The sequence below is a fragment of the Lepidochelys olivacea genome (genome assembly GCF_965140295.1).
Source record: "Lepidochelys olivacea isolate rLepOli2 genome assembly, chromosome: 1".
Classification (NCBI taxonomy): domain Eukaryota; kingdom Metazoa; phylum Chordata; order Testudines; family Cheloniidae; genus Lepidochelys; species Lepidochelys olivacea.
The window spans coordinates 28,517,447-28,538,221 of record NC_140411.1 but is presented as its reverse complement, the minus strand read 5'-3'; the positions used below and the strand labels follow the sequence as shown (position 1 = coordinate 28,538,221).

Sequence of the window (20,775 nt, the reverse complement as noted above, 5' to 3'; positions counted from 1 at the left end):
GCACCAGAAGCTGCAGTCTATGTAGGGGACATCAGCGGCTCTGCCAGTTATACTGAGCAGCATCTGCCAGTGTGAGTCCGCGGTGCCAGGGTACTCCTCCTGCAGTTGCATCAGGTACGTTTGGTGGGACAGAAAATGTGTCTGAAATGTCCACTAGTGCCTTGTGCATGCTCTGCCACTTGGCTGACAAAGCAGTGAAAGCACAAGCATGAGAACTTCGTTAAAAGATGCCTTCTCCGGTTGCTTGGAGCGCACAGACCAAAATGACTGCTCAGCAGGCTGTGTTTGGTGGGCTGTTCAAATTTCCTGTAATGTGCTGGGTGGGCAGTGAAGTTTTCTCATAATGCACCGCTATCTAGGGTTACAAGTGTTTCATTTTGGGGGCGTGCTAGGGACTCTGGGATATGATTATTTTGGCTCAGGTCTGCGTGCTTTAGGGTGGATGCCAGAGCCCCAGGTTTGAGCATAGGTTAGAAAAGTCTTAACGTGGGGTTAAAAACCAATGTAGATGCTCAAGCCCAGGGTTCCCTAACATGGGTCAGCTGACTTGAGTCCCACTAACCCTGGGCTTACATTGCAGGGTAGATATATCCTAAAACTTAATTTTGTATGGCATAGAGAGCATTTACTGGTACATTAAGAACATGAGTGGCTATACCAGGTCAGACCAAAGGTCCATCTAGCCCAGTATCCTGTCTTCTGACAGTGGCCAATGAACAGAGAGAATGAACAGATCAGGTAATCATCAAGTGATCCATCCTCTGTCGCTTAATCCTCCTTAGGCGTCTCTTTTCCAAGCTGAAAAGTCCCAGTCTTATTAATCTCTCGTTCCATACCCCTATTCATTTTTGTTGCCATTAAGGCACTACTTTATAAATGAAACTAAAGTACAATTTTTAAAACAAACTCCTTTTAGAATTAATTGTTCTTGCTTGTTTAAATGATTGTTAGTCGTAATAATTCATAATATTCAGTAACTGGAAACCCAAGTCAGGGTGAACAAGTGAGGTTCCACTGAGTTAACAAAAGAAAAATAAATTATGGATTGCAGACTTTCCAAATCCTGAGAGCAGTTAGACTCTAGTATAGCTGCATCAAGAGCAAACACTTAGTGTAGGCAAAGTTTATACCAGTGCAGCATGATTTGCATCATTTTCAAACTGGGGGACAATGCACCGTTGTAAATTGTACCGGTGTTAGAGATTCATAACGATACAAGCTACGCCTGTGGCAAATATCCTAGTGGAAAAGGTTTAGGACTTCGGCTCCTGAGGCTGTCACAGGCTTATCTCGGGCTTTCTTGCAATTCCTGGCCAATGTGAAGCCCAGGTTTCCACTGCAGATCTCTCTAAACAGCAGAGTTGCCTGTGCTGACTGTCCTGCTATCGACTCTTCCATCAACAATCCTGATTTAGCTACAGCAGGGCTGGGCAGTGCCTAAGGATAACCATAGTCACGGAGTGGCTGATCGACTTTATAGGAAGAGGATGCTGCTATCAAGAAGCCAGAGTACTTTGACTGATTAAAGAGGGACAAAAACAACAAATAAGCTAAAGCTTTTCTATTTCACTAAGAGACTAATGTCTTTCCTTCAACATTGGCTGAGCTACTGCACTACTTACCTGTCCAGCCAGAAAAATAGCAGAGGAAGAAGTTATTGCTTATCAATCTTTTTTTTTTTTTCTCATACCAATACCTTCATAGTTTCTCCTGTGCTTGCATTTTAATGCAGTAGAAGGTCCCTTAAAGAAAAATCTTCTGAGCCACTGTGTTCTCCAAATCTCTCCTTAAAACTCACTTTTTTTGCAATTAAGCCTGCAAAATACTTGACAATGGCTAAGCAGCTGGTGTGCTGTTTCTTATTATACTGTTCATAATTGTCTCACTGTTACCTTGTGCTCTCTTTGTCTGCATCCAACTGTTGTGTCTCATACTCTCTAATTAAATTGTAAGCTGTTTGGAGTAGACACTGTCTTCATTATGTTTATATACAATGCCCAATGAGGTCCTGACTGCAGATCAGGGCTTTTGAGTGCTACTGCAATACAAATTAATATTTGCTTAAGCTCAGTACCTCCGCAGGAGAGAGGGTCCCTCCTTGTTTTCTCCTGCTGAGCTCCCTCACCTCCTAAGGCTGAACTCCTTGTGAAGATGGTAAGCACAAAGAAGTAAAAAGGCAGCTGCCTTAGGCACATGATTTCAATGGCTCATGCACTGCATCTTGATCAGGAGTCACTGTGTAGTAAATCTTTTTTTCTTTCCTTTTTTCTTTTTTTTTTGGTAAGGAACATGAGTGAAGAAAAGACTGCAGTATAGTTCATCTGCAGCATATGCATGGAGGATGTGGTTCTTTGTACCATAGACGTTTTGTTCATAATGTAAACTAGAATTTGCATAGCTGTTGTTCAACAGTTTATAAATATCTGCCATTTCATTTCTTTCCCAGAGCAGAAATGTTATAATCCAGAGAAATTATACTACATAACCGATCATTCTAATTTTGCTGTCTTATAGCTGCTGAGGCAAAAGAACATCTGTAATTTCCTTGGCTCTGGATGATGGAATATTGATAACTAGGGAAAATGGAAATCTGTGCTTCCCTCAAAATGTGTGCAAATCTCTGGTGGTTTTATTTAAAATTTCGGAATTCATTTCTATTTAACCATATTCTTATGTTTTTAATTGCATGCATGAGTTTCCCCCTATCACTTCCCCACATATATTAAAAAACTGAGCTAGAACACTACAATTAAGGTGGAAGTGGGCTATTCTCAACAGGTGACAAGAAGGGGTGAATACCAAGGAAGGGGAAAAAAAAACACTTTTGTAGAGCTAATGAGGCCAATGCAATCAAGGTGGCCCATTTCAAACAGTTGACAAGAAGGTGTAAGTATCAGCAGAGGGAAATTAGTTTTTATAATGACCCATCCACTCTGTCATAAATATAAAGGGAAGGGTAAACCCCTTTGAAATCCCTCCTGGCCAGGGGAAAGCTCCTCTCACCTGTAAAGGGTTAAGAAGCTAAAGGTAACCTCGCTGGCACCTGACCAAAATGACCAATGAGGAGACAAGATACTTTCAAAAGCTGGGAGGAGGGAGAGAAACAAAGGGTCTGTGTCTGTCTGTAGGCTGCTCTTGCCAGGGACAGAACAGGAATGGAGTCTTAGAACTTTTAGTAAGTAATCTAGCTAGGTATGTGTTAGATTATGATTTCTTTAAATGGCTGAGAAAAGAATTGTGCTGAATAGAATAACTATTTCTGTCTGTGTATCTTTTTTGTAACTTAAGGTTTTGCCTAGAGGGGTTCTCTATGTTTTTGAATCTAATTACCCTGTAAGGTATCTACCATCCTGATTTTACAGGGGGGATTTCTTTATTTCTATTTACTTCTATTTTTTATTAAAAGTCTTCTTGTAAAACACTGAATGCTTTTTCATTGTTCTCAGATCCAAGGGTTTGGGTCTGTGGTCACCTATGCAAATTGGTGAGGCTTTTTATCCAACATTTCCCAGGAAAGGGGGGGTGCAAGTGTTGGGAGGATTGTTCATTGTTCTTAAGATCCAAGGGTCTGGGTCTGTAGTCACTAGGCAAATTGGTGAGGCTTTTTACCAAACCTTGTCCAGGAAGTGGGGTGCAAGGTTTTGGGAAGTATTTTGGGGGGAAGGACGCGTCCAAACAGCTCTTCCCCAGTAACCAGTATTAGTTTGGTGGTGGTAGCGGCCAGTCCAAGGACAACAGGTGTAATATTTTGTACCTTGGGGAAGTTTTGACCTAAGCTGGTAAAGATAAGCTTAGGAGGTTTTTCATGCAGGTCCCCACATCTGTACCCTAGAGTTCAGAGTGGGGGAGGAACCTTGACATGGTATAGTGGTGGGATTAACCTGAAATCATTTTGAGATCCAGTTGAGATTTTTTGAACTAGAAATACAGATTTTAAAAAGAAATTCTTTTTTCCTTTGGAAAGGAAGTCCAGAAAGCAGTTGAAACTGAAAGCAGATTGTTTTGTCTCTGCTTTGTGGCCAAGCAGAGACAAAAGGGGATTATCTTTGTGAATTGCAGGTTTTCTTTGCCTGGAGGCAGGGTACTTAACTCCTGCAGGGAAATTCACAGTCTTCCAACCCAGAGTTTTTTTTTCTTTTCTTCCTAAAAGTAAATAGGGGGTGTGTGTTCTACCCATTTGCTGGAGACAAAAGTGGCAGGGTTTTTTTTTTTAGGATTTTAATTTTTTTGTTTTACAAGGAGCACAGGTTTGAAAAGGAATTTTTTTTTCTTCTTTGGGCTGGGTAAGCAGGTTTCCAAGTAGTTGGAGGTTTTTTGCTTTAATTTGGGCCCAGAGCAGAGACAAGGGAATTGTCTTTTTCTGTAGGCTGACAATCACTATCAGAAAATAGTTATTCTATTCAGCACAATTCTTTTCTCAGCCATTTAAAGAAATCATAATCTAACACATACCTAGCTAGATTACTTACTAAAAGTTCTAAGGCTCCATTCCTGGTCTATCCCTGGCAGAAACCAGCATACGGACAGACACAGACCCTTTGTTTCTCTCCCTCCTCCCAGCTTTTGAAAGTATCTTGTCTCCTCATTGGTCATTTTGGTCAGGTGCCAGCGAGGTTACCTTTAGCTTCTTAACCCTTTACAGGTGAGAGGAGCTTTCCCCTGGCCAGGAGGGATTTCAAAGGGGTTTACCCTTCCCTTTATATTTATGACACACTCCCAGTCTTTATTTAGACCTAATTTGATGGCGTCCAGTTTGCAAATTAATTCCAGTTCTGCAGTTTCTCTTTGGAGTCTTTTTTGAAGATTTTTGTTGAAGAATTGCCACTTTTAAGTGTTGAGAATAGGCCACTTCCACCTTAATTGAATTGGCTCGTTAACACTGACCCCCCACTTGGTAAGGCAACTCCCATCTTTTCATGTGCTGTGTATTTATACCTGCCTCCTGTATTTTCCACTCCATTCATCTCATGAAGTGGGTTCTAGTCCTCGAAAGCTTATGCCCAAATGAATTTGTTAGTCTCTAAGGTGCCACGAGGACTCCCCGTTGTTTTTATTGGAAAGAAGAATACTCAGAAGTTCAGTAAAAGTTTAGACTGTGTAAGGAGTGTATGGTTTTATGGTAGGTTGACGTGCAAGGGATGTTCCAAATAGACAAGAAGGAATGGTGGTTCTTTCCTGAAGGAGCTCACAATCCAAGGACACGTGGAAAGACAAGTAGAGAGAGGCTACAAGTATAGGAAACAATATATAATTCTTCTGTACTTATTGTACATGTCAATCAGTTCTCTGTCTGTAGCATGGCAGAACTGGGGCTTCAAGTGAAACTTCTCCCTACAAAGTGCAGGGGTCTTGTGGAGGAGCTCAGAAAAGGCATGCCATGCATGGGCACCACATAGAAATTTTTATGTAAGAAGCTGGCAAATGGTAGTCAATTGTGGAAACATTGTGAGAGCAGAGGAGATGGGGGAGTGATGCAAATCTAAGATAAGTAGGGATGCGTAGAGCTTTGAAAGTGATAACAGGAAGTTTGAATTTGATGCAACAATGGAGGGATTCAGAGAGGGGAATTATGTGATCAAAACCAGCAGGGAAGATTACTTTCATTGTAGCATTTTGTGTCGACTAGAGTGAGGCAATGTGGGTTTCATGGGGAGAGGAAGATGTTGCAGTAGTTGAGACTTTTGGGTGGACTTTCTTGGAGGTGGCCAGCTCTGCTCATGCTAATGCAATCTAACTTCTCTAGTAAACTGATAAAACTCCAGAGACAAACATCTTTTTCCTTTTTGGAAAATGTTTGAGAGTAGAACTGGTCAGAAACTTTCTGATGAAACAAAGTTCAGGGGACTGCCCCAGAGCCATGGACCCCAGAGCTTCTAGGGTCAATGACACAGGGACAGAGGTCCAGACCCCACTGCTTCCAGGGCCTGTGGTTCTGGGGCACATGTGCAGACCCACTGATTCCAGGGTCTGTGGCTTTGGGGCAGACAGTGTGGCAGGGTTTCCATGGTTTCTAGGTTCCCTGCTATGGAGCTTCGAGCCTGGGAGACCCAGCTCGATCCTGGGCTCTTGGGACCTATAGGCTCCCAGTTCTGAGGCAGGGAGCCTGGAAACTCTTGGAGCCTTGACTTTCTAATTGGGACTCAGCTCCTGTCTTCACAGCTGGGAGTCTGGAAAGCGCTGAGAACCAGAGCTCTAACTGGGGCTCTCAGGGCTTCCAGGCTTACTGTCATGGAACCTGAAATGGGCTGCTTCATGTGGGGGGAACACTAGGGTTTCCAGTCTCCAGGCTTGCATAGGAGTAGAAGTGCTGGTGTCCCCAGGGCAGCCTGCATTGCAGGGCTTGGAACTGCAGATACTTGGAGCCTTGGGTGCTGCTGTGTGAAACTGACAAGAATGACAATCTCACACAGCAGCTGGTGTTCCTGGGGAACAAACTTTCATTTCAGAAATACCATATCTGATATGTCCGAAATAACAATTTTTGGGTTTCTCATTTCAGTGAGAACTAACTGACATACTATGTACTGTAGGGCAAGTCATTTAACCTCTCTGTTATCTCCAATCTGTAAAACAAGTATAATACTTTACAGTACCCACAGTGTTGAGGATGGATTGTACAGCACTTTACATTTCCCCGCCCCCCCAAGATTCTATAGAAATGCTGAGTGTCCACCTAACTATTTTCCATCAGCTTTCCTCTGTGGCTCTCTCTTTTTCTCTCCTCACAATCTCCCTCACTCATCCTCTGTGACTTCATCTTCCAAGATGTGGCAGAAGTGCATGACTGGAAGGGGACTGAGGAGGGAAAGAGGCTGGTTGGGGTGAGGGAGGGCTCCGGGGACTGGCCTTGAAGGACAGGGGTGGGGAGGACATGAGGCTAAGGTGGGGGGTTCTGGGGACCACTTGGGAACAGTCGGCATGAGGCCAGGGTGTCTGTGTGGGGCTCCAGAGACTGCTCGGTGGTAAGAGGCATGAGACTGGGTGGGGGCTCCTGGGCAAGGCGCATGAGGCCATGGGGTGGGTGGACTCTGGGGACCACTCAGGGCTGGGAACACGAGGTTGGGAGGGTGGGCTCCGGGGACTGCTCAGGGTGGGGGAACAAGGCTGATGGGGTGGGCTCTGGGAACCTCTAGGGTGCAGGAGGCACATGGTGGTGGGGCACACCACCTAAGCAGGTCGTTCACAAGTCACCACAAGTGGTCTCTTCATCCAGATCAATTTTCCACTGGTGGGGGATTCCCCACATGGACCTATTTGCAATAAGAACAAACAAAACATCATGCTTTTTGTTTCCGAGTGAGTTACAGCATTGTTTCATTGACAGATGATTTCTTCCTACCCTAGTCGAAAGGCCTGCTGTATGCCTTCCTGTCAGTTCTGCTTCTGTTCAAAGTCTTGTTTAAAGTCAAGCAAGGCCGTGCTCACCGTATACTAGTAGCCCCAGCATGGCCCCATCAACATTGGTTCTTGACTTTACTAGCCCTCCTTTGTCACTCCCACGAGACACAGATATGATCTCCCATTTGGTTCACCCAGAAAGGCATTTCCCCAGCTCAAGCTCATATTCACCGTATATCGGACTATCTTTTGTTTCTGAAACGATAAGGATTAGCTGTTCAGTTCCACCAGAGTCCACTTGGTGGCTATTTCAGCTTTCCACCCTTTCATCGATAACCGGTCACTTTTTTCAAACTCTACGCTCATCAGATTTCTGAATGGTTTGGACAGATCATATCCACAGGTACACACCCAGGTTCCCCTGTGGAACTTAAATTTAGTTCTAGCAAAGTTGATGGATCTCCTCTTTGAGCTGCCCGCAACCTGTTCTCTGCTACACCTTTCTGTGAAGGTGGCCTTGATTGCTATTTCCTCAGGAAAGAGGGTAGAGGAATTGCAAACCTTAGTATCAGAATCTCCTTATACAATCATCTTTAGAGACAAGGTTTTCCTTTGACCTCATCCAAAGTTCCTGACTAAAGTGATTTTCAGTTTTTGCGTTGACCAAGCACACACCTACAGCAGAATGGACATGTGCAACACATCTTGAAGAACAACAGTTACAGAAAAAGATTAGGAACTGTTTCATTTACTGAATATTTCTAAATTTGGTCATAGTACTAAAATGGTTTCTTGTATTGTACAGACATGGAAGTAATGAAGCCTTTAATTGGAGAACAGAATTCGGACAGCATCTCTGATGATGAGCATGAAAATGAATTGTTGCCAGTTGAGAAGCATTACCAACTTGATAATAAAGAGGGCATCACGTATGTACTGTTTTAAATGTCATTCTCTTTAAAATTTATTACATTTGACTTGATCTTTGGAAATATCTCTGTGCTTTTAAGGGATTTCCCCATGACTATAGCATGGCTTTATGATTCTGCTGTGGGAATCCTCACAGACAGCTTTTTGGTAAGCCAAGCTCTGGTGTAGGACGATTTTGGGTAGGCCCTCAATTTCCAGAACTTGACAGTGTACTGACGATAAAATAAGACATTTTTTGAATGACTGCACTGTATATAAAGTGTTTGAGTTGCTCAGGGTCTAAGGAACTCTTATTACAAAACAAATCAAATTTATTTTAATACTATTTCAATTATATGGGAAGCATCTAGAAGACCTCGGAAATAAAGTTTAATGAACCTGAATGTAGATTAATTTGGGGGTCTGAAAAAGTTTTCTTTGATATATTATTTAAGCTACTCTTTGTCAGACTCCTGGTTGCATCTACAACCATTTAAAAGGCATAACTTTTAAAATAGTTTAGGCAAAAATCAGCACAGCATCAGCTTGTTGCACTTAGTTGCCCCTCTCTCAGGCAAAAGGAGAGTCTCACTGCACAATTAAGATGAAATCCAACAATTGAAGTGAATTTCCAGATCAGGGACCACTCCCCTGAGAACACCTGGCTTCAGTCTCTCAGAACTCAAATCCAGACCCTGATAGGAGTATCCAAACTGTTTTTGCTTTGAGCATCCGATCTATTTTTGCTGTGTATCTTTCACAAGACTGCCTTGATCACCTTGAAACATTTAAAGCTTATAAATTTTATCTTCACATTCTATAAACTGATTGGTGAAAAGCTATCTGAATGTTCTTCAAAGCCTCCACTGTGACTCTGTATTATTTGTATTTTCAGGTTTGTACAAACACTTACTCATCTCCTTAAAGGAAACATTGGAACTGGGCTTCTAGGGCTTCCACTTGCGATAAAAAATGCAGGCATTGTGGTAAGAGCTTTTTCCCCCTTACATCTGGAAGAGATGCATAGAAAATGTTAGCACATCTCTGCAGTTCAGAGTGATAAAACTAAAATCTAGGTAACTTGATTATATGATCTATTATGTCAATATCAACTTGAACAGGGCATCATCTTAGTTTTCCTTTCCAGAGTCTAGTTAGAACTTGAGATTAGGATTTGGGATTCCTGAACTGGCCATTGGCTCATTATGTAACATTAATCTCTATACACTGCATTTTCTAGAGCTGATTGGAAAAGTGTGTGTGTGTGTGTTTTGTTTTTGTCCCCTGAAAAAAATTCTGTGAACTTTCTGTGAAGTTTTCTGTGAAAAATTGAAAACCGAAAATTTTTGGTTCAGAAATGCTGCCATGGTGCCTAATGTGAGTTGTAGTTTGGATGCCTCATTTCCTCCTTCTCTTCTATAGATTGGGCTCCTTAATTGGATTACATCTCCTGTGATGCACCATCTTGCTGATCTGGTGAGATGGTTCATGGAAACCTCATGGCCACTTTGCATCATGGCAGACATAGTCCAGTTGGGGAGCCTGGCCCATAGGGGAAAATGAGGGCATAAAGCACCCAAAGTAAAACTCCCTTGAGGCAGCGTGGTAGCATTTCCAAATAAAAATGTTCCATTTCTGGCTGAAAACTGAAAATTTTTCAGTTTCTGGCTGCTCGGTTTACATTTTTTTTTTAAATTTTCTGTCAAAAGCAGATATTCTGTGCAAAATTTTGTTCAGTCAAAAATCCAATTTTCTGTCCAAAATATAGCTCTGATGAAAAATTTTCAACCAGTCCCAGTGTTTTCCCTTATTTGTAATATTTATCATTGTTTTTAGGTCCTCTGGGCAGGGACCACATCATCTTCTCTACTAAGCAGCACCAAATATGCTGACTTGTAATGAAAAAGACCCTCAGCATTGAGGACAAGTTTGAATGTGCAAAATCACATCTTTTTTGTGTGATACATTTTTCATGGCAAATATTTTTGTGAAATTGTGGCTATTGGGATAAAATCTTTACCCGCATTTACTTCTTTCCCTTTGTTCACCATCCCATCTTTTGCTCAGTCCTTGATGTAAAAGCCACATGAGTCCTTAAGCTAGCAATCAAAACTTGTTTGGACTTGCAGTACTTAGTTGTTTTTCTATTTACCATATTTGTTTCAAACTTTTATGGAGGTGATCCTTATTTGATAAAATGTGAAATGTCATTTAAAGAGTTTTTTTCCCCCCTCTATATTTCTGTGAAAATGACTCTTCTTAGAGGATTTCAGGTATTTACACCTCATTTCCTACTTTCTTTCTCCATATAGCTTGGACCAATCAGCCTTGTGCTTATAGGAATTATATCTGTTCATTGTATGCACATCTTGGTACGATGCAGCCACCATCTGTGTCAGAGGTAAATGTGGAGCTATTTGTTACATTATGGCATCTGAAGTCCCTCAATTTTTTACTCTGTTTCATTTCATGTCTTCAGTCTGCAAAATGTCTTGGTGCTCTAATAATCTCTTCAGAGGTATCTGTCAGAGCCCAGGAGGAAGGAGCATGTAACTTCTTTTGGTGCAACTACCAATGATGGCTTCTAGCTGGCATGCAGGAATGCTTACTTGTTTGGCATCGTCTTTTCTAGAATGTTTTGAACAATATTTGTTTAAATACAGTTCATTTTCTGCCTACTATTCATGTGTTCTAAACTAGGCTGGTTCATCTTGGATGGATTTGCACCTTATTCCATACCCATAAATGGAAAACAACCCCTGTCTCTCTCACTGCAGTTCTAGTTGTTTAGCCCTAATTTTAAGAGTGAAGGAGTCTGAGCAAAACAAGGAGAGATAATGGAGAAAAGAGAGGCTCAGAGAAAGAGATTAAAAATGGGGTAGAAAAAGAAATGAGAGAGTAACAATCTAATAGTAAAAGTGAGTGGCTGAGAGAAGATGAGACAGATGCATTTTGGGAAGAATCCAAAAGCAACAGCTTCTCTGGCAGAGCATTTTAAATTACAAGCATTTCAGTCCAACTAACACACCCTCTCCCACCACCTTCCCAACATTTTTTGAATATTGCATCCTTTTGGCAGTGTGAGGAGAAAAAGTAGAGTGCTGAGAGGACCGGATGATCAAGGGCCATTGTCAAGGACCATGACCTTTTTGCAAAAAGGTATTCCTTCCAGTTTCCTTGTGCAAAGTCAATGTATGGGAAATGTTTAGTGCTATGAGAGCTCATATTAGATCAATTTTTCTAGTCTGTAAGGGAACAGGCACCTTTGTAATCCAAAGGAATGATTTTGGTTCCCATGCAGGTGTGCTACTCTAGGGTCCTAAGTTTAAGTTCTGTAATTTATCTGCTGCTTACAGGAAAAGCAAGAGAGACAGGGTTTTTTCAATGATGGAACTACTGTACTGGTGGCATTTGCACTGATTAGCCAGATCCAGAAAAACATTGCCAAGCAGCTTGGCATATTGAGTAAATAGTGGTTTAAAATAGAAAACTGGATGGCAAGTGCAAAGCATTTTCTACATTTCCCACCTGCAGTATAATTCTAGAACTTTTGAAAAGCATTCATTTTATAAATGACCCCACTTTTATGGAGAGTGGAGTATGAATTACTACTAAATCGCGCTGATAAAAATATAATACCACTGTCTTCTTGGATTGAGGGAAAATTAGTTATTTTTACATTTAGATTCTGGAAGAAATATATTAAAATGATGCAGTTGAGGAGTCAAATGTCACACTCCTGGTGGGGGAAGTGTGTATTTCTCTCTCATATTCACAGATGGATCGCCTTAGAATCTCACAACTAATATTGATTTTTCTTAACAAATATCTATCTCATCATCAAGCATAGGATTGTTATGTGGTTGAACACAATTGCTGGTTTTCTATCTCAGTGAAAAGGAACAATCAAAATGTATTTGATGTGTAAAAACACAGAATTATTCTTGTCCTTTTGGCCAGTTTAATGGGATATAACCTCTCTCTAGGGACTGTATCCTGCCTTACTTCATCTGTCAATAAATTGGAGAAAGTTCAGAGAAGAGGCATGAAAATGATTAAAGTATTAGAAAACATGCCTTATAGTGATAGACTCTGGAAGCTCAATCTATTTATCTTAACCAAGAGAAAGTTAAGGGGCAACTTGATCACAATATGTAAGTATCTTCATAGGGAACAAATATTTGATAATGGGGTCTTTGGAATAGCAGACAAAAGTAGAACAAGATCCATCGGCTGGAAGTTGAAGCTAGACAAATTCAAACTGGAAATAAATTGTAATTTTTTAACTGTGAGTGTAATTAATCATTGGAACAATTTACTAAGGGTTGTGGTAGATTCTCAGATTCTTCAAGATTGGATGCTTTTTAAAAGATATGCTCTAGTTCAAAAAAAATTATTTCACGGAAATCTTCTGGTCTGTGTTATGCAGGAGGTCAGAATAGATGATCACAGTGGTCCCTTCTGGCCTTTTGAATTTATGAATCAATAATTTTTACCTCATTCATAAATGGGCTTTCTAGATAGATATAAGGCAAAGAGTTCACTTTTAAGTGTGGTGGAGCTGTACCTCTCACCAGAATCCCAAAGTCAGTCACCATGTTTGCATTCACGCCTTCTGGAGACCAGTTCCCTCAGGGTATGTTTGCATGAGCACCTACTGCATGACAAGCTGAGGTGTAAATCTATGGTGCTTCAGCATGCCACGTACTAACATACTCTCAAAGTTATTGAGAACTTTTTAGTTCGCATCAGCTGGGTCTATGTGGACAGTGCACAGCATGCTGGAGCACTGTAGATTTACACCCCACTGTGCCATGCAGTAAGTACTTTTGTAGATATGCCATAAGAAACCTGTGCTTTAAAAACCTGATCCTGCTCTATTGACTTAACTGGGACCAGAATCATGGCTTAGATGCTAAAAGTCCACAAATTTTCAAGCTATGGCAGAGAATATCATATTTTAGGCCTTGATATTTTCTATCAACTTCTCTCTGTTCTTCCATTTCAGATTGAAAAAGACCTCATTAGGGTACAGTGACACAGTTAGTTACGCCATGGAAGTAGGGCCCCTAAACATCCTTCAAAAAAGAGCTTCCTGGGGAAGGTAAGGTTGTTGCAGCATTTAATTTAATAAATGAAATATTAAAAGGAATGGATAAACTGTGAAATATTAGAATTTTACCTTTCTACCATGATATTGCTTTCTGTGGATTAGCAAAAACTTTATACATCTTGTGTGGAAGGGGTGAGAGTGTAATTCCCACAGTCAAGCACTTAGTTTTAAAGTTCTGTGGGAGGAAAATTTACTTCAGTTTCACTCTATAAGTAGAAATTTGGTATAACCAGAATCGCATTCTGCACATTCTAATGTATTAAAACAATTTAGGATTTCAGTTCTGTTTTACCACAAACACATTCCTCCATATAAAGGTTCACTCTAAGCAACTCTGTAGTGCATACTTAAATGACTGGTATAATATATCCATCCTGAAAGGGAGCTACCTATTCTTTGACATGTCTTTACTCTGTAGTTTGCATTTGATGTTCAATCTTTATTATATTTCATGTTAATGAAACAAAAATGTTAATAACTTGTTGTCTGTCTCTGAATTTTTTTTCCCTTTGAGAAACTCAGTCATTTTCCTTTGCCATCTATAAAACAGAGTCATAATGCAGCAGACTAAATAATGGTTATGGTATTGTGAGATAATAATGAAATCCAAAACTTTAGAGCTGTTAAATATAAATATTTGTTTTAATAAGCATATATAAAGAATTTCTTCTTTCCACAAGGAAAATGTCTTTGCCCTACTATTTTCAAGGATGCAGCAATAGTGTGCAGTGTGTTTTGGTTATTGTATAAAACGTGAATTAATTTTTTCAGATTTTTTGGTGATTATTTTATAGGAATGCAATGTTTCGTTTGCAGAAGAACCTGCCTTTCAGTGCCCCAGAGTTTAACCTGGTGTTTTGAAGCTGTTGTTTCCACCTCACTATAAAAAGGAGCACTAGATGTATGCCATTTGGAAATGGGTTAATTGTTTGAAAACCTTTTAATATCATAACTTCAATATGTGTGTGTGTGTGTGTGTGTTTTTTCTCCCACCTAGGTGTATCGTTGACTTTTTTCTTGTGATTACACAGCTGGGATTTTGCAGCGTTTATGTTGTGTTCTTAGCAGAAAATGTGAAACAAGTGAGTAAAAGCATTGTATGGGAATAATTTTGTTTGCAGCTTTTTATTTCCGGCTTTATTTCCTTTCTGCATCCATGTCAAATATACCATTCATATAATGCATGTAATGAGAATACATACAGTGTAAACTCTACCTTGCTTTCCCCCAAAGATACCTCACTAATTAACTTTTGTACAAAGTGATCCACTTGCTTTGTAGGTTAAACCAAATCCAGTGCTTGTGTAAGCAGCTGCAACATCACTGACCTCCAGTTTTTCTTAAATTTCAACACTTAATCTCACAATTTAACCATGGGATGTAATTATTTTACACACAGCTAAACAGTGTTAGAAAGATAAGAGGAGTTCTGCCAAATTTTACAATAAGATAATGGTTTCTTCATGCACAAAATGAGTAGTGTACCATAAACTCTTAGGATTTGTGCTCCAAAATGTGTGTAATCTCTTGTACAGTATACACATATTCTTTCCATATCCAGATCTTGGGCCCAACCTTGCTCTCAATATGTAGCAATTGTTATTTATTATTTAGTTTGCAATAATGTCCAAAATAGTGCTAGGAAGTTTCCAAATGCAGAGAAAGACACAGTCCCTGCCCTGAAGATTGTAGTTAACGATAGTTATGTACTTTGTGTGAGCCCACACGCAAAGCAGTTTATTTTCTGAGCTCTGCAGCAGTGTGCGCCACATCTCAGAGAATGGAAAAAGCTGTTAGGCAATTGGAAAGGCATTCTGTAAAGAACTGGGGAAGATGGACAACATTGTTTATGGTTAATGATATCTTCCAGCAAGTGTCTGAAGCCTCCCTCCACACAAATTTAAGGTATCACCTGAGTGAAATGGGAGTAGTTGATTTACATGTAGATTATGAGGCTGTTCTGCTTCAGTAACAGCCAGCCCTGCAGTAATGCTGTAATCCTGCTAGACTCTAAAAGCTAAGTAAGGTTGGGCCATTTCAGTACTAGGATGGGAGACCTCCATAAGACACCTGAGAGCTACAGGTGATATTCAGCAGATGGCACTGTACACTTTTGCAATGTGCTGAACTGTTACCCAAAGAACCATTATCTCTTAGATGAGACATAAAGTTAGATCCTGACTACATTACATTTCTACAAGGTCCCGCATTCCCCCAAATGAATGGAGGCATTAAACATGGGCTTCTTGACAATTTTCAGCTCAGGTAATTACCCTACAATCCAGCTCCAATTTCAATCAGATATGATGTTCTTAATGTCCTATCTTAGACAATTCTGCAATACAGCTGTATGCTTTGAAACTGCTACTGGTTATACTTCACTGGTGGCTGAAGTGGTCCCGAGGTATCTTACCTTTCTCTTAGAAGTGTTGTGGGAAGTGCTCTAAGATCCTCTGATGTAAGTTGCTATAAAAATGCAAAGTATCTGCATATGCAGTTTATATATACTATGATTTGGGCCTCTGCTCCTGATATTCAGTAGTTGTGAGACCATATTATAAAAATGTATTTTACCATTCTAATGCCTCGTAATCTCAGCGTGCATATTATTTTCAGTAGTATGTCTCTTCCTTCTCTGGCCCCACTCTCTCAGTGTGAATTTTTATTGCATCCATCATAGTATAAAGTTCAAGTCCAAACAATTGCCATCAAATAGGTAAGCAGACCCATTGCTGCCTACCAATGACATCTTCCTAGTTACTGACCCTATAAGCAAAAACAAGACTAATCAGATGTGTCTTGCATCACTTCTAAAGGCCATTAAAATTGGGTCCTCATTTATTACAGGATTTCAGACAGAGGGGCCTTCACAAGAAATACTTTGCTACCTTCCCCCAGGAGTTTAACCCTGGGGAGAGATCCAGTAACAAATTCATCCTAGGCAAGAGAAACAGCCACAAGGAAATATGAAATGTACTCTGTAATTGAATCAAACTTATCAAAAATTCAGAGGTTTCACTTTTCAATTAATTTGATTTGAATTGAAGTTCTTCTCTCCCATGGTATGATAAGGAGATAAGAAGCTGTCTCCTTCACAGCCACAAAGATCTATATTGCAGAACTCTGTCCTGTAGAGGGCACCAAAGGACCTAAATTTGTACTGCTTTAAATATATAATGCATTGATTCTCTCCAAAGCCAAACTTTGTGAAAAAGCATTTAAGTTGCTTAGTTGCACATACCATTAACACAAGCATTAAAAGCCACGGAATAATTAGTTCTCACCCAACTCTTGCACCCAATTTACCACCTTGATTTCCTCTCCTCATGACCTCACCCATGACACTGCTTCCTCCACACAAAGCATTAGTTTGGAGGACTCCTGACTTGGCTGTTCTGGCGCCCCCAGGGCACTGGCACAGCAACACCGTAGTGATCCCTTGAACAGCTGATATTTCCAAGCTTGGCTTCCCTGGTGCTGGTGTGTAGTGTGCTGGAGAGCTGAGGCTGAAGCACTACGGAGCCACATGTCTCTGCATTGACATCAGTCTTGGTGCAAAGGCATGGGGATCTCCTATACAGCTGTGCTCCCCAAATCCAGTCAGCCCTTCCCCCCACATACAAACCTCACTCTCCTTTCTTGCCCTCCCTCAAAGCCCCATTATCAACCTTCCCCTATCCCCTGCTATGTAGCATAGCTCCATGCGGTCTCTGGAAAGAGTGGAGATGGTGACTCTGGGAAGCAAGATGTTGAAAATGGATGTAGCTGACAGAGTCGGACAGTTCCATTGGCTAATCTTAGTGTAGCTCAAATTGGTTATATCGAATGGGAGAATAGCTTGTGTGTTAGTTTTAAAATTTCAGAATTGGCTTATGTTGGAGATGTTAGCTGAATATGCTTGTGTGGGAACTGCAATTGTTTAGCTAGAGGAATCCAAAGAAATGTGTAGAGGGAAAATGGAAGGGAAATATTAGTTAAGTAGCCTTTTAAAATATTTCCTCTACAGAGTTAGTAAATATTTTTCTTTAAATGTTACATGGAAATTTAAGTGGTCCAATGAAGAGTAATTGTGCCAAATTTGTGGATGAGGCTGGTGTAAACAGTTGCTACTATTGTCTCCATAAAAAAAATGGAATGCTTGAACCAGAGCCTGTCACAAAGGCTGACCAGTCTCTCCGTGTATGTCTATACTTCAGTTAAACACCTGTGGCTGGCCTGTGTCAGCTGATATGGGCTCAAATGGCTTGGGCTATTTTTGATTGCGGTGTAGACATTTGGGCTTGGGCTGGTGTCCGGGCTCTGGGACCCCACAGCCCTGCAGCCTGAGCCTCACAAGCCTGAGCCAGTTGAAACAGGCCAGCCAGGGGTGTTTAATTTCAGTGTAGACATACCCTGTGGTATCTTGCTGGAGTGGCATCACTCTTCAATTATTTCAATGTTAACACATAACTGTGTCCCCTTAAATGATAAATAGAGCTCCGGAGGGGACATAGAGGGTCAGGAACATCTGTGTATAAAGTAAATAATTCACACAAACCTTTGATCCTTAACCACTTCGGAGTCCCAGGTACTAGGGTAGTAGATGCCAGATAAATGTTTGTAAACGTAACTTTTCATGTGCTGCATCAGCTGAGTTCTTTCAATTGTGCAACTTTATTTGTTGTAGTATTTCTTGTACAGCTTGCATCCACAAATCATTAAGAGTTAAATAATACAAAATGGTGGAGAATAAATGGTCAATTTTCAATGAAGAAAGGCCAATATTTTTTAAAATTTGCCTTAATGGGAGCAGTTGGGTATTCAGGACTTCTGATTTTCAAAATCTTGGCCAAAACCTTGTACTTTCTCAAAAAAACTTTGCATTTTCCTATGTTGAGTTTGCTGTCTTGCTATCTTGCAAAACAAAAGGTTGACAAATATTTTATAAAGAGCCTGGCATATGCAGCGAGTCATCATCAGTCCAAATCCCTTCTAAATAAGCATTTACTAACTATGGTAAGCATTGTGTGTAGGTCTAAATGTTTGCTTTCTCTTTCCAATCCTGTAAGGGATTCAATACAGTTTCCTTCCATATAAAATGCATTATATATCTTCTGGTTCTAGCTATTAAGGTTGCTTGAAACTTCCCATTGTAAGACCCTATTTTTTGTTGCTTATAACTTTGCCAAATTTTAACCACTATAATTAAAGACTGTAACACAGTGCATACACACAAGGTAGTAAAAAGAAAAGGAGTACTTGTGGCACCTTAGAGACTAACCAATTTATTTAAGCATGAGCTTTCGTGAGCTACAGCTCACAAGCTCATGCTCAAATAAATTGGTTAGTCTCTAAGGTGCCACAAGTACTCCTTTTCTTTTTGCAAAGACAGACTAACACAGCTGTTACTCTGAAACCTGACACAAGGTAGTGTGAGGAACCCTAATTTGGGCACTTCCTAATTTTTGAGCGCTTGACTTTGCAACTAAGCTTTCTCTTCATGTATGTTATGGTCAACGTAAAAACAAACTTGAGATTCTGTTCTTTGTTGAAATTCTCGAAAAGCTGAGGATACTTTTCTTTAGTAGAAATCCAGCCGCCTTTGTGTCAGTGCAATGAAGGCAAGAGGTGATGCTCAATAGCAAACATACCTTGTTGTAACACATTCTTGAGCTGACTTTTACCATTGAGAAAATCTGCTGCATGCTTAATCATAACGGAGAAGATTTGGGGAGGAAGAGATTATGTAGGCATTGGAGACCCATGTGTTTTTACAGCACTGCGCCTACTGACTGTGTGTGACATTTGACTGGAGAGAATTGTCTAAACTGATAGTATGTTTGCGAGTTACTATGCTCCGTTGATAGGAAAGAAAAGGCAAGGGGTAATGTCAGATGTGTCTTAGCCCAGTACGACTAACTGAAATGCAATGACGCACTAGAGGCAAACTGCAGTAGTTTAAAAACAACTGTTAGCAGGAATAGCTGTCTAAGATTATATCGAGTCTGATATTGTGAAGGAGAGTAGGTTAGGTAAAGGATGTGTCATATTCAGTCCATCTTAACATAATCAGTGGCAAACTTGTGTCACCCTACGCAGCATATAAGCCAGGGAAACTGGTGCACATTGTTATTTCATATTTATTGACTTGTTTAAAAGTTCAGTGGTGGTTTTTAGTGCTACTCACAAAGACAAGGTTGAGCAATGATACAATAGCCTGCACCTGAACAGCACAAAGTTAGGAACTGAAATTTCAGTGTGGGTTTCGCATGTTGCTCTCTCACTCAGTCTCTCCTCCATGCCACTCCACTCGGAGCAGCAAAATGAAAAGTTACTCCTTTTCCTTTCTTGTCTGCTCTTGAATCTTGTGTCACCATATTGTGCTTCCTTTCCTCTGCAAGTAATGTTAGCCTCCATAGCCTGTTTGCTCACCTCTCCTTGGCTACCCCATCCATGTTGTTTGCCCTCTCTGAAGCCATTTGCAGAACCATTACCCTGACCTTTTTCAAAGCCATCCTCTTCTGTGATGCCTATGGTAAACTGCTAAGGCCTTGTCTAAACAGAAAAGTCGTGCCACTTTAACTATACCAGAAAAGTTAAAGCACTACAACTCCTCACCATCTCATGGTGGAGGCAGTTTTACAGGTATAAAGGTGCTTTTTACCAGCATGGATTTATCCATACAGAAAGGGAATAAGTTATACTGGTTTAAGTGTCTTTATACTGGTATATCTGTTTTGGTTTAAAAAAAAAATCACACCCCTAGCCAAAATAGTTACATCAGTACAAACAAAAAAAAAGTGTATAGACCAGACCTAATAACAGTGGTTAAGCAGAGGGACTATTGAAGTTGAGTTTTTAAAATTTCCATATATTCATAACTTTCTGAAACTTTAAATATCCAAGGAAGGTGCAGGTGTGAGTTTCAGCTATAGAATCATAGAATATGAGGGTTGGAAGGGACCTCAGGAGGTCATCTAGTCCAACCCCCTGCTCAAAGCAGGACCAATCCCCAATTTTTGCTCCAGCTCCTAAATGGCCCCCTCAAGGATTGAGCTCATAACCCTGGGTTTAGCAGGCCAATGCTCAAACCATTGAGCTATCCCTCTCCCCTGAAAACTCTCACCAGCAATAGAAAAAATCTCACCAGCAACACAAAACTTACTTCCTCAATAAGCAACGTGTATGGCTCAGCAGAAGCCATTTTTTCACATGTTGAGCAGGGTGGTCTCTGAAATGTAGTCTTTGACATTGGCGAGTACACCTTTGAAAGAAAGCTATCAAGGGTCAATGTGACTTCAGTGGCCATCTCTGACAACTTGTCTAGACAAAGCCTTAGGTCTAGTCTATGCACTGTTTTTGTTCCGAAACTATTTTGGTTAGGGGTGTTAATTTTTTTTTAACTTCAAATAGTTATACTAGTACAGCTTTTAGTG

The 20,775-nt window shown here is 40.5% G+C and overlaps 1 protein-coding gene across 1 annotated transcript in view; it reads left to right on the top strand.

The window, feature by feature from the left end:
• Positions 1-20,775, top strand: part of SLC36A4 (solute carrier family 36 member 4) — a 244,769-nt gene that overhangs the window by 28,903 nt on the left and 195,091 nt on the right. Inside the window, exons 2-6 of the mRNA XM_084626197.1 lie at positions 8,144-8,267; positions 9,143-9,233; positions 10,560-10,648; positions 13,256-13,351; positions 14,358-14,442. Of these exons, the coding sequence (XP_084482323.1) occupies positions 8,144-8,267; positions 9,143-9,233; positions 10,560-10,648; positions 13,256-13,351; positions 14,358-14,442 (485 nt within the window). The remainder of the gene's footprint in view (positions 1-8,143; positions 8,268-9,142; positions 9,234-10,559; positions 10,649-13,255; positions 13,352-14,357; positions 14,443-20,775) is intronic.